This window comes from Harmonia axyridis, chromosome 5 (assembly GCF_914767665.1).
Source record: "Harmonia axyridis chromosome 5, icHarAxyr1.1, whole genome shotgun sequence".
Taxonomy (NCBI): domain Eukaryota; kingdom Metazoa; phylum Arthropoda; class Insecta; order Coleoptera; family Coccinellidae; genus Harmonia; species Harmonia axyridis.
In genome coordinates this window covers 29033284-29055076 of record NC_059505.1, presented here as the reverse complement: position 1 = coordinate 29055076, position 21793 = coordinate 29033284, and the positions used below count along the sequence as shown (strand labels likewise).

Below are 21793 nucleotides of genomic sequence, written 5' to 3'. Positions count from 1 at the left end.
CAATAAAAATATTTCTCATAGCTCCCCTTCAAAATGTTCGGAGAACGTTTTTAACGTAAACGTTGAAATCATTCTTCAGCAATATTTTACTGAAAAAATTAACCAAAAAGATGTAAAATTGTACCAACCCTAAGGACAAAACTATTGAAAGGGGCAAAAATTAATTATTTTCAAAAAAATATCGAAAATGGTAGACTTTTATAATGGGAATTTTGTCATAGCAGGTGGGTTATCCTTTGATCTACATTCTCCCTCGGTTTGACGTGGTCTTTACGGGACACCCTGTATACATAAATAATTTAAAAATGAAGTCTATACTTGATTCTGGTGCTGATGTTAACATTATGTCGTACCAAACTTTTAGTAAATTGAATATACCAGATTCATCCATTATAAAGTGTCAAATGTCAGTCAATAGCTTTGGAGGAAATCAAATACCAGTAATTGGAAAATGTGATCTTAAATGTTTTTTCAATAATACTTATGAGTTTATTACGTTCATAATAGTCAGTATATCTTGTCAAACTGTCTTGGGTCTACCCACATGTCAAAAAATTGGTATTTTGAGAAGAGTTTTCAATTTTACGAATAATGAATGTAATCTAATTCTTGATAAATTTCAGGATGTATTTGAAGGTCTAGACTCTAGGATGTTTACTGCCGGTCTGCCATATCAAGTTACGTCCAGATGCAATTCCTCAAATTGATCCACGTCGAAAAGTCTCATTTGCTCTACACAATAAACTTCGGAAGGAATTAGATAGAATGGAGATAATGGATGTCATATCTAAGGTATCAAAACCAACGTCTTGGGTCAATTCTATAGTCATAACTATTAAAAAGTCAGGTCAGTTGAGAATATGTCTAGATCCAAGGAATTTAAATAAGAATATAATGAGGGAACATTTTTCTTTGAAAAACTTTGATGAAGTCAGGTCAAAAATAATTAATGCTGCTCATTTTTCGCATTTAGATGCTCTCTCTGGATTTTGGATGTTAAAATTAGACGAAGAAAGCTCAGATCTATGTACATTCCAAACTCCTTTTGGTAGATACAAATTTAAACGTTTACCCTTTGATATATGCTCCTCATCAGAACAATTTGTTCAAGTCTTGAATGATTTATTTGGAGATATTGAAGGTGTCCTAATTTTTGTCGATGAATTTTTAGTATACGGTGAAACTTTGGAAATCCATAATAGTCGTCTAGAAAAAGTTCTGCAGAGAGCAAGAGAAGTCAATCTTAAATTTAATAAAGAAAAAAGTAAAATAGCTGTCACTCGAGTACATTTTTTAGGCCATATGTTTAGTAAAGAAGGTATTAGAATCGATGATGAAAAAATTGAAGCTATCAAACACTTACCTTCTCCTTCAAATCCTAAGGAACTTAAACGATTTTGAGGAATGATCAATTTTTAGGTCCTTTTATCAATAATTTGTCGCAAAAAACAGAAGTTCTACGAAACTTACTGAAATCCAAAAGTCATTGGGTCTGGGATCAAAATTGTGAAAAAGAATTTGCTAATTTGAAAGAAATTATATCAAATTCACCTGTCTTGACGCACTATGATCCTAAAGTACCGTTAATTCTATCTGTCGATAGTTCACAATCGGCTGTTGAAGCTGTTATTATGCAGAACAATCGTCCTATTGCATATAGTTCATAAACTTTAACTTCCTCGCAGATAAATTATGCGAAAATTGAAAAGGAATTGTTCGCTATTCAATTTGGTTGTGCTAAATTCCACCAATACAACCGTTGGTTTATCTTTTCTCTTTTTGATATTACTGCCAGGTTACAACGAATGATGTTAGCTTTACAAGGTTATGATTTAGATGTAATTTATGTGCCAGGCAAACAAATGTATACAGGGTGTTTCCTAAACATGCGGCAAAAATTCAGGGGGTTGTTCCTTGGACTATTTTAAGCATGTTTTGTCCTTGGATGATTTTTGAAAAACCTCTTTGTTTCGAAGATACAGGGCGAACAACATTTTTCATATTTTTAAAATTAATAATAGTTTAAATAAAAATGCGTACCGCACTGTGTTTACTAAGTAGGTACAATTTATTTTTAAATTTGTTTAACAACATTCCAATTACTAAAAACGGCCAGTTTTTTGACTAAAAATTGATAAGTGCAGATGATGTGGAAGACTTGCGAAATCGGATCATTGCTGGGTGTAACTTAATAAGAAATGATCCTGGTGTTTTTGAAAGGGTTCGGCAGTCAATGAGGAGAAGATTGGATGCTTGTATGCTGGCTAGAGGTGGTCATTTTCAACAGTTTTTGTAGGTTGAGTTGAATTTTCATGTAATTTTTCATAATAAAATGTTATTATCTGAAATTTTGTTTCCCCTATATCTTCGAAACAAATAGGTTTTTCAAAAATCATCAAAGGACAAAATATTCTTAGAATAGTCCAAGGAACAACCCCCTGAATTTTTGCCGCATGTTTAGGAAACACCCTGTATATCTGACACATTGTATCGAGCTGCTTTAAAAGACAATTATATTCCAGATTATGAGTCCGATATACAATATCATATTAATATGGCTTATTCAAATGTTGCAATAACAGAGAATTTTCATAAAAAAATTAGTCAGAGCACTGAATCAGATGAAATTTTAAATATTCTAAAGAAATACTACTTTGAAGGATGGCCCAAAACCAAAAAAAGATCGAGGCTATTCTGCACAAAAAGTAATAATTAGTCTTAAATCAATATTCGCACGTCATGGTATTCCAATGCAGCTGGTGTCAGATGGTGGACCACCCTTTAATTCACTCGAAGTTAAATATTTTCTATTCGATTGGGATATCGAACATGTCTTTTCGAGTCCATATCATCCCCAATCGAATGGTCAAGCTGGGAGTTCAGTCAAAATTGTTAAACAAATTCTTACAAAATCTAAAGAATTGAAAACAGATCCCTATCTAGCACGTTCACACTACAGGTCGACTCCAAAATCAAATTTACCGTCACCTGCTGAGCTACTAATGTCGCGTTATTTAAGGAATAATGTACCAATTAAAAGCAAAAAACTGAAACCTAAAATAGTCAAATTCAATAAGTATAAGGAAAAAATTGAACAATCTCAGAATAATCAAAAGTATTACCATGACGTTAATAAAAAATCATTACCTCTTCTCCACCCTAAACGATCACGTGTATTTCAAGAAAAATAATAAATCTGATTGGAGTCCAGCCACAGTCGAAGAAAGATTAAAATGTCAAAGATATATCATAGAAGACGCAAAGGAGTAAAATATCGCCGAAACAGAGTGTATTTGAGATTCAGATCAAATGACACGTGTCATAGATATGACGTCCATCCTCAAAATTCAACAGAATTGATTTCTGATAGCGTATTAGACTGGCTGCACCAATGCGCATTGATTCGAGCTAATTATGTCTATTAGCTCTAATTAGCTCTACAAAAATTGGAATTAATTCGAACTGCTGAAGCCCGTCGAATACGCTATAAGGCTGAAGAAAGGAAGGATGATAATACATTATACATATAGAACTAGATATGGCAGAACAGTGAAACCTCCCGATAGACTGAATATTCAGTGTAATAACTAACTCTTATCTTGAATAAATTTGTACATAATAGTTAAGTATAGTTTTAAGGATATGTGAATAACTAGTTATAAAAAAAACATAAAAAAAATTTACAAAAAATTATAGTTGAATAGTTTCATATTTATAAACGAATGATTTATAAAATATTGTTAACTTAGAATTAAGAAAAGGGATGTTGGATATTGAATTTGATTGTGAATTGCGCGAACTCCGATACGCGTATGCAAAAACCCCTACTTGACCATCTCAATCATTGTAGTAAATAAATTAAGAGTTAACGAGAAAACCAAATGTATGCAAATTACAATCGAAGTAAAAAAGTCAAATATCAGTGTATTAGTTAAATATAATAAACGATACATAAATATAACAAAACGAATCACAACAATGACAAATATAATAATATATTATAAAACAAAAATTTAGCATTATATAAGAGCGAAATTGAAGTTAGAGCGTTCTCCAATTTGAATGAATTTGGTAAAATGTTTACTGCTTCCATCAACAGGTTGATCTGACACATCAAAGTATTCTCCCCACCCAAAACGCCACCACTGAGCCGATGTCTAACGTGGACAATTCAAACCCTTTTCGCTTGAATTTTACAACAAAGACTGACCTAATTATCTTCCTGATTTGAATATCGAATATATTGATACGTTCGTTTTCCACATTTCTATCAGTGCCTACCTGTAACGCCGTTCTATAATATTAGATTCACGCAGACCTGAACTGCTGGTGATTTCTTTAGTCACAGCCATTGTAAGTAGAGGGCTCTGCAGATGTTTGTATACTTGATTCAACCTGCCTTTAGAGCATTGGCTGCGTTCAGAGGAAACTGGAAAGATCAGTTGCAATCTGATCCTCGCTCATATATCATAAAAACAGGGGAAAGATAAAACATCCCCTAAAAATTACCGACCAATAAGTTAATTATCAATGATTAGTAAGCTAATTATTATTCTCAATAGACTGACAAAATTACTAACCAAAACTGAAATGCGGTATCCACAGCTCCGTACACAACAAATATGAAGAATATTATGAATGAATAGCATAAAGCTATTCATTCATAATGACCAAAATAAAAAAAATCTTCATTGAATTCGTTCGTTTACTACATCTTGTAGGCAATTGGAACCAGAAAATATTGAAACACAATTTTGTTAATGAATAATATAAAAATAAATATTGGAAATTAATGTCAGCTTCACAAAGCAAAATTAAATTATCAACAAAATATCTATATCTATATAAATAAAAATGAATCCCTTTTTCCCTTGGTCACGGCATCACGCTTAAATGGCTGGACCGATTTCACTAATTTTTTTTTTGTTGTATTTGTTATTATTAGGAGAAGGTTCTTATGTAAGAAAAAAATACGAAAGTTGCATAACTCACGTAGTTGACATTGAAACAATGAAACGTAGTTTATAATGTTTATATGCTCTTTGCAAATACATCGGTCAGAGCCGCCTCGGTGGCGTGGTCGACACAGACCTCGACTGCGGCACCGAAGGTCCGGGTTCGAATCTCAGTGAGGGCATGGATGTTTAGTGGTTGTTCAAGTCTTATATAAAATTATATGTTGACATAAGGATGATTGCGAGTGTGAATTATATGTAATACATGTTGGAAAATTAGGAGAAATCCAACAAATTTGTGACTGGGTACATAACTAAAGGTTGAGCCCAACAAGCGAGAAAGAATGAATGAATGAATATCGGTCGGAGTTGGTCTGTGGTCGGAGTTATAATAACAAGATACCTACATAATTCATTTACCATTTCTTAATGTATTTTTCACATTGGTTTTTACAGGATAATTTGTAGTGTGTGTTTCTTTCTTAAGTTTTTATTCAACAAGGTTAGTCAAATTAATATAGTGTTGGAAAGTTGATAGACCATTTTCATACTTTTACAAAAGAATAGGTACTATAGTTTCTTTTATTTTCAGTTGAATTTTTGTTTCTGAAAATGCGGGCAATTAGACGTACAAACTCAAGTCGCAGAACCCGTAATGCTGCAAGTCAAAGAAATACAAGAGCAAGTCGAACTGATGAGCAACGTGAAACGCGGAATGAAGTTGAACGGAATCGATGGAACCGGAACCAACAAAATAGAAGTGTTGCGTTTAACCATAGACTTATTATCCTTTTGATACGTCTATGCGTTTAACCCCTATAGAGCTGCATTTAATTATAACAAATAAATTGACTACAGTACACTGCATATCGTTGCTATTGGACCAATGAACGTTGTTTTTCAATATTGCAAGGCATTTAAGTTTAAAAATGAAATCTTGAAAATTCATGTTTATCACATGGCCAGTTATAAGTCGCCTGTTCCAGTGTCGGAATACCAACAACAATCTATATACGCGCCAGAAAATAAAACTAAGAATATTGTGCATCATAAACCATAAGAATAATAAACACTTTGTTTTTGGAATAATTTTGATTTATTAATATTCCTACATATGTTTCGGCCACCAATGGCCTTTTTCAAGGAAAATACAACAATCCATTAGCTTCTGTAAAATACAAACAGTGATAATATCTAAATTAATTTTAAAATTTTCTTCACACTTACTTCACTATTTTCGTCAAAATTACATTTAGTAAGTAAATAATACAAGACAATTGGCATATATGAAACACAAACAAATTATATTATCATGATTATGAACGTCAAATTTAGTTTTTCAACTCAAGACAATATTACGACATCTGAATGAATCGATAAGAGCGAAATTTCTTATTTGGGTTTATAGTTGGATGTTGTCATTGTAGATGGAGTTACATGGAGAATTTTCTATTTTCTATTATTTTATCAAATTGCAGTATATTTCGGCTAAATTTTTCGTATGTGTTTTATCGTTCATAGCCTCTTTGTTTTTCTTGATATGAATCATCTCCAATATATTTCGAGTTTTGCTATTTTTTTTCTTTTTCTGAGATGGAAAAATTTTCAAAGTCCATTTTATGCTTCTCAGTTTGTTTGTGCTTTTTGAGTGCGGTGGTGTTTTTGCAATATTTATGGCCATTTATACGTTCCTTCATATATCTATTGAGTTGTTTATCCAGCTGCTGGTTCCCGAATTGTTTTTCGAGGGGTCGCTGCTGTCGCTCGACTGGTAGATCTCGGATCCTTCGCTCGAGTTCAGGAGGTTGGGATTGCTCAAAGACGGCCCCACGGGGTAATTCCTGTTGGCCGGAGGCGGCGAAGAGGCCCTCCTAGCAATGGTTAGAGCGATGTTTCCGGGAACAGGCTCTTTAGTGTGCAGCATCGCCTTCCTAAGGGTCTCCATGGCGTCGGTGTTGGACTGTTGGAGGAGCGAGATGCCGTTTACGTTGAGCAGTTGATTGTTGGTTTGCAGTCTTTTGTATCTGGAGGCGGCGGCGCCGTTTATGACACTCTTGATGAAGATCCCCAGGTCCTGGTTGCCGCTGGTCTTGCCCTTGACGCTGATCCCAAGGCCGGCCTTCTCGGTGTCGTACACGGGGATGTTGTAGGTTAGGACTTCCTTGTATATTTTCTTTTTTCCTTTGAGTATGTATCCACGATGATCATTTTTAAATTGAAAAATGATATTTCTGGAAAATTTAAAAATCGAATATAAACCATCTTTCAACCCATGAAAAAATGTATGTAGCATCAATAAAATGCGAGTTACTTAACACAATCATTTTCTTTGCACAATTTTCGCAGTTATATTAATTTATTTGTATTAAAGAGAAAAATTTTTAGTCACGTCTAAACTATTGATAACAGGTCTAAAATACTCTAGAAAAAATCAAAGCAGAAACCTAGACCTCATTGCCACTTCTGCGTATTTTTAATTATGAATGAATAAATAGAATAAATAAATATTTGATAATACCACATCTCTTCGGTTACAATAATTAAAACATTGGAATATTGTTTTATATGAAAAGTAATCAACAACAGTATGAAACGTAGAAACAATTGATTCCAAAGTCAAACTCACCAATAGTTTTTTTCCCTTATTCCAGTAGTAACAGTTCGGCTCTGCTCTTCTAATCAAAAAAGAAAATATAACTTCGTAGTCCCAGTCGCTAAAATCTTCGAATCTTATTCAGACACTATAGACCGTATAATTGGATTTTGGCAAAATCTGCATAATTGCTTGGTTAGTTAGTCGAAATCAAAATTTCCATAAGTGAACAATTCTGGTTCTGATTGAAATGTTGCTATTTAGCGGGACTCCGAAAGTTTCAATTTTTTTCCACAATTATCTTGGAATAATACAACTTCAAAGTGGATTCTGTCAACACTGAATTGAAAATTTTCAGTGAATGGTAGTGTAATTAGATGTCTCTGAATTTGTTGTCTTCTATCATTGCACCCATCTATTAATATGTCGAAGAAGGTTCCTCTCTTATTATTCAACATTTTCGTATCAGCACCACTTCTCAAAAGCACCTCCATTAGAGATGATTGATAAAATTTCACAAGCTCTTTCTTCGTCCAAAAATAGTCGCAACCCAGACTCCATTTTTGTTTTCAGATCAAAGCCATAAATTGGATATTCTCGTTCATCGAATTCTGACACTATTGACTGTAAAATTGGATTTTGTTATAATCTGCTTACTTTCTTGTGAGTCGAAATCAGAATGTTGTAAAAAGAATATTCTGGTACTGTTTGAAATTTTGCTATTTTTCGAGACTCCAAAGGTATTAATTCTTTTCTACAATTTTTTTGGAATAATTCATCTTCAGAGTGGATTCTATCAACACTGAATTGAATATTTTCTTTAAATTCCAGTATAATTAGATGTCTCAGAATTTCTTGTCTCGTATCCGTGCACGTATCCAGTTTCAATATGTCTAAGAAGGTTCTCCCCTTATTATTCAATATTTTCGTATCAGCCCCACTCCTCAGAAGCAACTCGAACATTGGGGTGTATTCTTCACAATAATCCACTGAGATGTGTAAAGATGTTTCGCCGAATTCATCCTGGAAATTTACATTCACACCATTTTCAATTGAATATTTGGGACATTCCATTGCATGAGGTGCTTTATGGTTTTCAACATGGTCATTTCGAAACCGTAGACTTCCAGTAACCGGTCGCCAATCTTCAAACGGCCATCTTCCACAGCTGCTCCTTTAGGGATGATGTTTTTGATGTAAATAGGACAATTTCCGCCAGCAGGGTTGTCTCTGGTCGTGATACTGAACCCCAATCCATGGGGACCTTTGGTAAGTTCGATCTCGATCTTCCTGGTGTTTGCAGATAACAAGGACTTCAGGTTCTTAGAACCAGCTGGGATCTTCTTGGTTGGCGACACTGTTGCTACCTTTGTGTTTGGTGTATGTTTTGGTTCGTATTCCACCATTGAGTCTTCTTTAAATTTTTTGCTCTTGGGTTGCTTCTTGAGTGCGTTCGACGTGTAGCCTTTCACAACCCTCAGTCTGAGTTCGGAAGAAGTCAGAGATAGTTTAAACATATCTTGGACTCGTTGGAAAGGCATATTCAACAAATTCTGACCGTAAATCTCTATAATCCTATCGATTATGGCCAGTCTACCATCCCTGTCTATCCTGCGTCCAGGTTCAATCCCTTGAAATAGAAGTCCCTTATCTTTTCCATAGATGTCGTAGTCGGGCACAACATGGATTCCCAAAGGACCGAGCTCGTTTCTTATAAGGATCAGTTCACTAGGTTGTGATGAAGGACTTGGACTTGTAGCTATGTTTGCCTGACCAAGGGGTTCCTTTCTTTTGTTTTCTCTTGGAAATGATGTGCTCGTACGGACTCTAGCCTTGGCCCTATCTGCTGCATCTGCCCATCTGAATCCTGCTCCTTCATTGAATAACTGCATGGACAGCCTGTTGCTGCCGTCCCTCTGGATCCTTCTGAAGCCGGGGCCGTCATCCTCGTCCACGAAGCTGCCGATATAACCGAGAGAGGGCGGAGAATAGGATATCAAGGGGGCGGCACTTCATCTCTTGGTGTTGTCGGTGGAGGGCAGTGGCGGACCTGGGGGTAGTTGGTTTAGAATAAATAAATATTTGATAATACCACATCTCCTCGGTTACAATAATTTAAACACTGGAATATTATTTTATATAAAAAGTAATCAACAACAGTGTGAAACGTAGAAACAATTGATTCCAAAGTCGAACTCACCAACAGTTTTTTTACTTAGTCCAGTAGTAACAGTTTTACGTGTGTTATCTGCTTAATCCTTTTGTAATATGACATCGGCTCTGCTCTTCTAATCAAAAGAGAAAATATAACTTCGTTGTCCCAGTCGCTAAATTTCTCGAATTTTATTCAGACACTATAGACCGCGTATAATTGGATTTTGACAAAATCTCCATAATTGCTTGGTTAGTTAGTCGAAATCAAAATTTCCATAAGTGAACATTCTGGTTCTGTTTGAAAGGTTGCTATTTAGCGGGACTCCGAAAGTTTCAATTTTTTCCACAATTATCTTGGAACAAAACAACTTCAGTGTGGATTCTGTCAACACTGAATTGAAAATTTTCAGTGAATGGTAGTGTAATTAGATGTCTCTGAATTTGTTGTCTTCTATCCGAGCACCTATCTTGTATTTATATGTCTATGAAGTTTCGTCGCTTATTATTCAATATTTTCGTATCAGCCCCACTCCTCAAAAACAACTCGAACATTGGGGTGTATTCTTCACAATAATCCACTGAGGTGTGTAAATATGTTTCGCCGAATTCATCCTGGAAATTTACATTCACACCATTTTCAATTAAATATTTGGCACATTCCATTGCATGAGGTGCTTTATGGTTTTCAACATGGTCATTTCAAAACCGTTGACTTCCAGTAACCGGTCGCCAATCTTCAAACGGCCCTCTTCCACAGCTGCTCCCTTAGGAATGATGTTTTTGATGTAAATAGGACAATTCCCGCCAGCAGGGTTGTCTCTGGTCGTGATACTGAACCCCAATCCATGGGGACCTTTGGTAAGTTCGATCTCGATCTTCCTTCCGATCTTCCTGGTGTTTGCAGATAACAAGGACTTCAGGTTTTCAGAACCAGCTGAGATCTTCTTGGTTGGCGACACTTTTGCTACCTTTGTGTTTGGTGTATGTTTTGGTTCGAATTCCACCATTGAGTCTTCTTTAAATGTTTTGCCCTTGGGTTGCTTCTTGAGTGCGTTCGACGTGTAGCCTTTCACAACCCTCAGTCTGAGTTCGGAAGAAGTCAGAGATAGTTTAAACATATCTTGGATTCGTTGGAAAGGCATAACGACAAATTCTGTCTGTTAATCTCTATAATCCTATCGTTTATGGCCAGTCTACCATCCCTGTCTATCCTGCCTCCAGGTTCAATCCCTTGAACAAGTAGTCCCTTATCTTTTCCATAGATGTCGTAGTCGAGCACAACATGGATTCCCAAAGGACCGAGCTCGTTTCTTATAAGGATCAGTTCACTTGGTTCTAATGAAGGACTTGGACTTGTAGCTATGTTTGCCTGACCAAGGGGTTCCTTTCTTTTGTTTTCTCTAGGAAGTGATGTGCTCGTATGGACTCTAGCCTTGGCCCTATCTGCTGCATCTGCCCATCTGAATCCTGCTCCGTCCTCGAAAAACTGCATGCACAGCCTGTTGCTGCCGTCCCTCTGGATCCTTCTGAAGCCGGGGCCGCCATCCTCGTCCACGTAGCTGCCGATGTAACCGAGAAAGGGCGGAGGATCGGATATCAAGGGGGCGGCACTCCACCTCGTGGTGTTGTCGGCGGAGGGCAGTGGCGGACCTGGGGGTAGTTGATTTAGAATAAATAAATATTTGATAATACCACATCTCTTTGGTTACAATAATTTAAACATTGGAATATTATTTTATATAAAAAGTAATCAACAACAGTGTGAAACGTAGAAACAATTGATTCCAAAGTCAAACTCACCAACAAATTTTTTCCAGTAGTAACAGTTCGGCTCTGCTCTTCTAATCAAAAAAGAAAATATAACTTCGTAGTCCCAGTCGCTAAATTCTTCGAATCTTATTCAGACACTATAGACCGTATAATTGGATTTTGACAAAATCTGCATAATTGCTTGGCTAGTTAGTCGAAATCAAAATTTCCATAAGTGAACATTCTGGTTCTGTTTGAAATGCTGCTATTTTGCGGGAATTCGAAAGTTTCAATTTTTTTCTACAATTATCTTGGAATAATGCATCTACAAAGTGGATTCTGTCAACATTGAATTGACAATTTTCAGTGAATGGTAGTGTAATTAGATGTCTCTGAATTTTTTGTCTTCTATCTACAAATTTGGATCATTTTATTTGTATATATAAATGAATACTCTTCTTCTTCAGTCACACATTCCATTGCAGGAGGAGCTTTATGGTTTTTAGCAAGCTTATGCAATGGAGTCTACCCATATTTTCCCAATAAATTAGGGTCACATTCGACTTCCACTAAAAATTTGCACATTTACATGTCGATTCCTTCTTTTGTGGAACAAAAACCGTGCAGTACTGTATTTCTATTTATATCCCTTGATTTTTCATTTGCTCCATACTGAAGCAAGATAATCGACTGCTCAATTTGTTTTTGGATTCAACAGCGAAATGCTGCTATTTTGCGGGAATCCGAAAGTTTCAATTTTGTTCTACAATTATCTTGGAATGATACAACTTCAAAATGGATTCTGTCAACACTGAATTGAAAATTTTCAGTGAATGGTAGTGTAATTAGATGTCTCTGAATTTGTTGTCTTCTATCTTCTATCTATTAATATGTCGAAGAAGGTTCCTCTCTTATTATTCAACATTTTTGTATCAGCACCACTTCTCAAAAGCAACTCCATTAGATATGATTGATAAAATTTCACAAGCTCTTTCTTCATCCAAAAATAGTCGCAACCCAGTCTCCATTTTTGTTTTCAGATCAATGCCATAAATTGGATATTCTCGTTCATCGAATTCTGACACTATTGACTGTAAAATTGGATTTTGACATAATCTGCTTACTTTCTTGTGAGTCGAAATCAGAATGTTGTGAAGAGAATATTCTGGTACTGTTTGAAATTTTGCTATTTTTCGAGACTCCAAAAGTATCAATTCTTTTCTACAATTTTTTTGGACTAATTCATCTTCAGAGTGGATTCTATCAACACTGAATTGAATATTTTCTTTAAATTCCAGTATAATTAGATGTCTCAGAATTTCTTGTTTCGTATCCGTGCACGTATCCAGTTTCAATATGTCTAAGAAGGTTCTCCCCTTATTATTCAATATTTTCGTATCAGTCCCACTTCTCAAAAGCAACTCGAACATTGGGGTGTATTCTTCACAATAATCCACTAAGGTGTATAAAGCTGTTTCGCCGAATTCATCCTGGAAATTTACATTTACACCATTTTCAATTAAATATTTGGCACATTCCATTGCATGAGGTGCTTCATGGTTTGCAGCAAGCTTATGCAATGGAGTCTGCCCATATTTTCCCAATCAATTAGGGCACATCCGACTTCCACTAAAAATTCGCACATTTCCATGTCGATTCCTTCTTTTGTGGAACAAAAACCGTGCAGTACCTACTGTATTTCTATTTATATCCCTTGATTTTTCATTTGCTCCATACTGAAGCAAGATAATCGCCTGCTCAATTTTTTTTTGGATTCAACAGCGAAATGCTGCTATTTTGCGGGAATCCGAAAGTTTCAATTTTGTTCTTCAATTATCTTGGAATGATACAACTTCAAAGTGGATTCTGTCAACACTGAATTGAAAATTTTCAGTGAATGGTAGTGTAATTAGATGTATCTGAATTTGTTGTCTTCTATCATTGCACCTATCTATTAATATGTCGAAGAAGGTTCCTCTCTTAGGCCCGGTGCACACATCCGACTTTTGCAGTTACGACACCGTTGCTGTGTCGTACTTGCGGCCTGTGGTACAAAGAATCAAATGGGAGCATGCACACTACCCGCCGTGCAGTTGCGAAGTCGTAACTGCCAGCATACGGTCGTTTTTTGGTAGCATGTCCCTCTAGGCCACAACTGTGCCGCAGTCGTACATGCGATCTCTCAGTACTCTATTCCAAATTGGCCTGCGCACACATACGACGTTTGTCGTGAGTTCGCACAATGGCAGAGAGGGAATTGGATATTGATTATTGAGCTCTTCTTTGAAGTGAATTGATCCGGCTCCGCAACCATGACGGTGTCGTATGTAGTGTGCATTGAATAGGTACGACACCGCAACGGGTGTCGTAACTGCAAAAGTCGGATGTGTGCACCGGGCCTTATTATTCAACATTTTCGTATCAGCACCACTTCTCAAAAGCAACTCCATTAGAGATGATTGATAAAATTTCACAAGCTCTTTCTTCATCCAAAAATAGTCGCAACCTAGACTCCATTTTTGTTTTCAGATCAAAGCCATAAATTGGATATTCTCGTTCATCGAATTCTGACACTATTGACTGGAAAATTGGATTTTGACATAATCTGCTTACTTTCTTGAGAGTCGAAATCAGAATGTTGTAAAAAGAATATTCTGGTACTGTTTGAAATTTTGCTATTTTTCGAGACTCCAAAAGTATCAATTCTTTTCTACAATTGTTTTGGAATAATTCATCTTCAGAGTGGATTCTATCAACACTGAATTGAATATTTTCTTTAAATTCCAGTATAATAAGATGTCTCAGAATTTCTTGTTTCGTATCCGTGCACGTATCAAGTTTCAATATGTCTAAGAAGGTTCTCCCCTTATTATTCAATATTTTCGTATCAGTCCCACTTCTCAAAAGCAACTCGAACATTGGGGTGTATTCTTCACAATAATCCACTAAGGTGTGTAAAACTGTTTCGCCGAATTCATCCTGGAAATTTACATTTACACCATTTTCAATTAAATATTTGGCACATTCCATTGCATGAGGTGCTTTATGGTTTTTAGCAAGCTTATGCAATGGAGTTTGCCCATATTTTCCCAATAAATTAGGGTCACATCCCACTTCCACTAAAAATTTGCACATTTCCATGTCGATTACTTCTTTTGTGGAACAAAAACCGTGCAGTACCTACTGTATTTCTATTTATATCCCTTGATTTTTTATTTGCTCCATACTGAAGCAAGACAATCGCCAGCTCAAATTTTTTTTGGATTCAACAGCGAAATGCTGCTATTTTGCGGGAATCCGAAAGTTTCAATTTTGTTCTACAGTTATCTTGGAATAATACAACTTCAAAGTGTATTCTGTCAACACTGAATTGAAAATTTTCATTGAATGGTAGTGTTATTAGATGTCTCTGAATTTGTTGTCTTCTATCCGAGCACCTATCTAGTATTAATATGTCTATGAAGTTTCGTCCCTTATTATTCAATATTTTCGTATCAGCACCACTTCTCAAAAGTAACTCGAACATTGGGGTGTATTCTTCACAATAATCCACTGAGGTGTGTAAAGATGTTTAGCGGAATTCATCCTGGAAATTTCACACCATTTTCAATTAAATAGTTGACACATTCCATTGCATGAGGTGCTTTATGGTTTTCAACATGGTCATTTCAACACCGTTGACTTCCAGTTACCGGTCAACAATCTTCAAACGGCCATCTTCCTCAGCTGCTCCCTTAGGGATGATGTTTTTGATGTAAATAGGACAATTCCCGCCAGCAGGGTTGTCTCTGGTCGTGATACTGAACCCCAATCCATTGGGACCTTTGGTAAGTTCGATATCGATCTCCTTCCGATCTTCCTGGTGTTTGCAGATAACAAGGACTTCAGGTTTTTAGAACCAGCTGGGATCTTCTTGGTTGGCGACAATGTTGCTACCTTTGTGTTTGGTGTATGTTTTGGTTCGACTTCCACCATTGAGTCTTCTTGAAATGTTTTGCCCTTGGGTTGCTTCTTGAGTGCGTTCGACGTGTAGCCTTTCACAACCCTCAGTCTGAGTTCGGAAGAAGTCAGAGATAGTTTAAACATATCTTGGACTCGTTGGAAAGGCATATTCAACGAATTATGTCCGTTAATCTCTATAATCCTATCGTTTATGGCCAGTCCACCATCCCTGTCTATCCTGCCTCCAGGTTCAATCCCTTGAACAAGAAGTCCCTTATCTTTTCCATAGATGTCGTAGTCGGGCACAACATGGATTCCTAAAGGACCGAGCTCGTTTCTTATAAGGATCAGTTCACTTGGTTCTGATGAAGGACTTGGACTTGTAGCTATGTTTGCCTGACCAAGGTTTTCCTTTCTTTTGTTTTCTCTTGGAAGTGATGTGCTCGAATGGACTCTAGCCTTGGCCTTGGCTTTATTATCGACTGATGTGCAACAGCGCCTAGGATTGCGTTACTTCGGAAAAAATGGTACAGATGAAGCTCATTCGATTCGGCGGAGGGATCGTCTTGGAATTTCAAATATGCAGGAACAGTTGGATCAACTCTATATCTGCAATTAAAGAGAATATCTCAAATCCGACTATAAAAATCATACGATAATATGATATATTAAAAGTCTAAGGGAAAAATCCAAATCGGAACAGATTTCGAGAAAATTGATTTGAAAGTTTACAAACTAACGGAAAATTTAAAAACTATAAAAAAACATTATTCAATAGAACTAAGCAGATTCATAATGAATATGTATCCTCGATGATCATTTTTAAATTGAAGAATGATATTTTCTGGAAAATTCAAAAATCGAATATAAACCATCTTTCAACCCATGAAAAAATGTATGTAACATCAATAAAATGCGAGTTACTTAACACAATCATTTTCTTTGCACAATTTTCGCAGTAATATTAATTTATTTGTATTATAGAGAAAAATGTTTAGTCACGTCTCAACTATTGACAACAGGAGTAAAATACTCTAGAAAAAAATCAGAGCAGAAACCTAGACCTCATTGCCACTTCTGCGTATTTTTAATTATGAATGAATAAATAGAATAAATAAATATTTGATAATACCACATCTCTTCGGTTACAATAATTCAAACATTGGAATATTGTTTTATATAAAAAGTAATCAACAACAGTATGAAACGTAGAAACAATTGATTCCAAAGTCAAACTCACCTACAGTTTTCTTCACTTAGTCCAGTAGTAACAGTTTCACGTGTGTTATCTGCTTACTCCTTTTGTAATATGACATCGGCTCTGCTCTTCTAATCAAAAAAGAAAATATAACTTCGTTGTCCCAGTCGCTAAATTCTTCGAATCTTATTCAGACACTATAGACCGTATAATTGGGTTTTGACAAAATCTGCATAATTGCTTGGTTAGTTAGTCGAAATCAAAATTTCCATAAGTGAACATTCTGGTTCTGTTTGAAATGCTGCTATTTTGCGAGAATCCGGAAGTTTCAATTTTTTTCTACAATTATCTTGAAATAATACATCTACAAAGTGGATTCTGTCAACATTGAATTGAAAATTTTCAGTGAATGGTAGTGTAATTAGATGTCTCTGAATTTGTTGTCTTCTATCTACAAATTTGGATGATTTTATTCGTATATATAAATAAATACTCTTCTTCTTCAGTCACACATTCCATTGCAAGAGGTGCTTTATGGTTTTCAGCAAGCTTATGCAATGGAGTCTGCCCATATTTTCCCAATAAATTAGGGTGACATCCGACTTCTACTAAAAATTTGCACATTTCCATGTCGATTCCTTCTTTTGTGGAACAAAAACCGTGCAGTACTGTATTTCTATTTATATCCCTTGATTTTTACATTTGCTCCATACTGAAGCAAGATAATCGCCAGCTCAATTATTTTTGGATTCAACAGCGAAATGCTGCCTGCTATTTTGCGGGAATCCGAAAGTTTCAATTTTGTTCTACAATTATCTTGGAATAGTACAACTTCAAAGTGGATTCTGTCAACACTGAATTGAAAATTTTCAGTGAATGGTAGTGTAAATAGATGTCTCTGAATTTGTTGTCTTCTATCATTGCACCTATCTATTAATATGTCGAAGAAGGTTCCTCTCTTATTATTCAACATTTTCGTATCAGCACCACTTCTCAAAAGCAACTCCATTAGAGATGATTGATAAAATTTCACAAGCTCTTTCTTCATCCAAAAATAGTCGCAAACCAGACTCCATTTTTGTTTTCAGATCAAAGCCATAAATTAGATATTCTCGTTCATCGAATTCTGACACTATTGACTGTAAAATTGGATTTTGACATAATCTGCTTACTTTCTTGTGAGTCGAAATCAGAATGTTGTAAAAAGAATATTCTGGTACTGTTTGAAATTTTGCTATTTTTCGAGACTCCAAAAGTATTAATTCTTTTCTACAATTTTTTTGGAATAATTCATCTTCAGAGTGGATTCTATCAACACTGAATTGAATATTTTATTTAAATTCCAGTATAATTAGATGTCTCAGAATTTCTTGTCTCGTATCCGTGCACGTATCCAGTTTCAATATGTCTAAGAAGGTTCTCCCCTTATTATTCATTATTTTCGTATCAGCCCCACACCTCAAAAGCAACTCGAACATTGGGGTGTATTCTTCACAATAATCCAATGAGGTGTGTAAAGATGTTTCGCCGAATTCATCCTGGAAATTTACATTCACACCATTTTCAATTAAATATTTGGCACATTCCATTGCATGAGGTGCTTTATGGTTTTCAACATGGTCATTTCAACACCGTTGACTTCCAGTAACCGGTCGCCAATCTTCAAACGGCCATCTTCCACAGCTGCTCCCTTAGGGATGATGTTTTGGATGTAAATAGGACAATTCCCGCCAGCAGCTCTGGTCGTGATACTGAAACCCAATCCATGGGGACCTTTGGTAAGTTCGATCTCGATCTTCCTTCCGATCTTCCTGGTGTTTGCAGATAACAAGGACTTCAGGTTTTTAGAACCAGCTGGGATCTTCTTGGTTGCCGACATTGTTGCTACCTTCGTGTTTGGTGTATGTTTTAGTTCGAATTCCACCATTGAGTCTTCTTGAAATGTTTTGCCCTTGGGTTGCTTCTTGAGTGCGTTCGACGTGTAGCCGTTCACAACCCTCAGTCTGAGTTCGGAAGAAGTCAGAGATAGTTTAAACATATCTTGGACTCGTTGGAAAGGCATATTCAACAAATTCTATCCGTTTATCTCTATAATCCTATCGTTTATGGCCAGTCTACCATCCCTGTCTATCCTGCCTCCAGGTTCAGTCCCTTGAACAAGAAGTCCCTTATCTTTTCCATAGATGTCGTAGTCGGGCACAACATGGATTCCCAAAGGACCGAGCTCGTTTCTTATAAGGATCAGTTCACTTGGTTCTGATGAAGGACTTGGACTTGTAGCTATGTTTGCCTGACCAAGGGGTTCCTTTCTTTTGTTTTCTCTTGGAAGTGATGTGCTCGTATGGACTCTAGCCTTGGCCCTATCTGCTGCATCTGCCCATCTGAATCCTGCTCCGTCCTCGAAAAACTGCATGGTCAGCCTGTTGCTGCCGTCCCTCTGGATCCTTCTGAAGCCGGGGCCGTCATCCTCATCCACGTAGCTGCCGATGTAACCGAGAGAGGGCGGAGGATCGGATATCAAGGGGGCGGCACTCCACCTCTTGGTATTGTCGGCGGAGGGCAATGGCGGACCTGGGGGTAGTTGGTTTAGAATAAATAAATATTTGATAATACCACATCTCTTCGGTAACAATAATTCAAACATTGGAATATTATTTTATATAAAAAGTAATCAACAACATTGTGAAACGTAGAAACAATTGATTCCAAAGTCAAACTCACCAACAGTTTTTTTCTCTTGGTCCAGTAGTAACAGTTCGGCTCTGCTCTTCTAATCAAAAAAGAAAATATAACTTCGTAGTCCCAGTCGCTAAATTTCTCGAATTTTATTCAGACACTATAGATCACGTATAATTGGATTTTGACAAAATCTCCACAATTGCTTGGTTAGTTAGTCGAAATAAAAATTTCCATAAGTGAACATTCTGGTTCTGTTGCTATTTAGCGGGACTCCGCAAGTTTCAATTTTTTTCCACAATTATCTTGGAATAATACAACTTCAGTGTGGATTCTGTCAACACTGAATTGAAAATTTTCAGTGAATGGTAGTGTAATTAGATGTCTCTGAATTTGTTGTCTTCTATTCGAGCACCTATCTTGCATTAATATGTCTATGAAGTTTCGTCGCTTATTATTCAATATTTTCATTTTCGTATCAGCACTTTTCCTTTAAAAGCAACTCGAACATTGGGGTGTATTCTTCACAATAATCCACTGAGGTGTGTGAAGATGTTTCGCCGAATTCATCCTGGAAATTTACATTCACACCATTTTCAATTAAATATTTGGCACATTCCATTGCATGAGGTGCTTTATGGTTTTCAACATGGTCATTTCAACACCGTTGACATCCAGTAACCGGTCGCCAATCATCAAACGGCCATCTTCCACAGTTGCTCCCTTAGGGATGATGTTTTTGATGTAAATAGGACAATTCCCGCCAGCAGGGTTGTCTCTGGTCGTGATACTGAACCCCAATCCATGGGGACCTTTGGTAAGTTCGATCTCGATCTTCCTGGTGTTTGCAGATAACAAGGACTTCAGGTTTTTAGAACCAGCTGGGATCTTCTTGGTTGAAGACACTGTTCCTACCTTTGTGTTTGGTGTATGTTTTGGTTCGAATTCCACCATTGAGTCTTCTTGAAATGCCCTTGGGTTGCTTCTTGAGTGCGTTCGACGTGTAGCCTTTCACAACCCTCAGTCTGAGTTCGGAAGAAGTCAGAGATAGTTTAAACATATCTTGGACTCGTTGGAAAGGCATATTCAACAAATTCTGTCCGTTAATCTCTATAATCCTATCATTTATGGCCAGTCTACCATCCCTGTCTATCCTGCCTCCAGGTTCAATCCCTTGAACAAGAAGTCCCTTATCTTTTCCATAGATGTCGTAGTCGGGCACAACATGGATTCCCAAAGGACCGAGCTCGTTTCTTATAAGGATCAGTTCACTTGGTTCTGATGAAGGACTTGCACTTGTAGCTATGTTTGCCTGACCAAGGGGTTCCTTTCTTTTATTTTCTCTTGGAAGTGATGTGCTCGTATGGACTCTAGCCTTGGCCCTATCTGCTGCATCTGTCCATCTGAATCCTGCTCCGTCCTCGAAAAACTGCATGGACAGCCTGTTGCTGCCGTCCCTCTGGATCCTTCTGAAGCCGGGGCCGTCATCCTCGTCCACGTAGCTGCCGATGTAACCGAGAGAGGGCGGAAGATCGTATATTAAGGGGGCGACACTCCACCTCTTGGTGTTGTCGGCGGAGGGCAGTGGCGGACCTGAGGGTAGTTGGTTTAGGGCAGCCTCGCTGCCCCTACGCACCTAGAGCGATCTGTTCCCCCGTCACCTCGATGTCTGTTTGGGGGTAGGAGGTTCCGTATTTGTCGCCGTCGTGGAAAATGTCGGGAAGTGCCAACAGAACTTCCACTGGCTCCGTCTCGACCACCATGATGAGGCCCGTCGCCATCTTCAAAACTGGCGAGGATCTGCTCCCTGTCATCAACAACGTCACAAAGTTTGTCGTCCGGATCTAAGATGCCTCCACCTTGAGTCTGCAGATTGTGGACCGATACCCATGACGCTTTACCCTTGCAAGTTGCCTTTTTGAATCTCAGCGTAGCCTCCCTGATCAGATACCTGACGAAAATATCCCCATTTCCTCATGACACAACAACTCTCACATTTCCAAAACACACAGTCACCTTCATAATTCCGAAAATTGTTTCACAATTCAGAAATTCACAACACAGCACACAATCGATTGTCTGTGTTCTCCTTTGAACACCTGCCGGATGATATTTAACATATTTCATTGTCAATTCGTCATTTTGTGTTTTGAGTACGGCAGCAGTCGAATTATCATATGGCTGCGATTTGTGTACAAGCTTATGCAATGTAGTCTGCCCATATTTTCCCAATAAATTAGGGTCACATTCGACTTCCACTAAAAATTTGCACATTTACATGTCGATTCCTTCTTTTGTGGAACAAAAACCGTGCAGTACTGTATTTCTATTTATATCCCTTGATTTTTCATTTGCTCCACACTGAAGCAAGATAATCGCCTGCTCTATTTTTTTTTTTTTTTATTCAACAGCGAAATGCTGCTATTTTGCGGGAATCCGAAAGTTTCAATTTTGTTCTACAATTATCTTGGAATGATACAACTTCGAAGTGGATTCTGTCAACACTGAATTGAAAATTTTCAGTGA

The 21793-nt window shown here is 37.0% G+C and overlaps 1 protein-coding gene across 1 annotated transcript; it reads right to left on the bottom strand.

The window, feature by feature from the left end:
- Nucleotides 1-19734: 19734 nt before the first annotated feature.
- Nucleotides 19735-21328, bottom strand: LOC123681007 (partitioning defective 3 homolog). The gene is made up of 2 exons (XM_045619165.1): nt 20258-21328; nt 19735-20055 (listed from the first exon to the last, which is right to left on the bottom strand). Exons 1-2 carry the CDS (start codon nt 20700-20702, stop codon nt 19868-19870), a joined length of 633 nt encoding a protein of 210 aa, XP_045475121.1. The 5' UTR covers nt 20703-21328; the 3' UTR covers nt 19735-19867.
- Nucleotides 21329-21793: the final 465 nt, after the last annotated feature.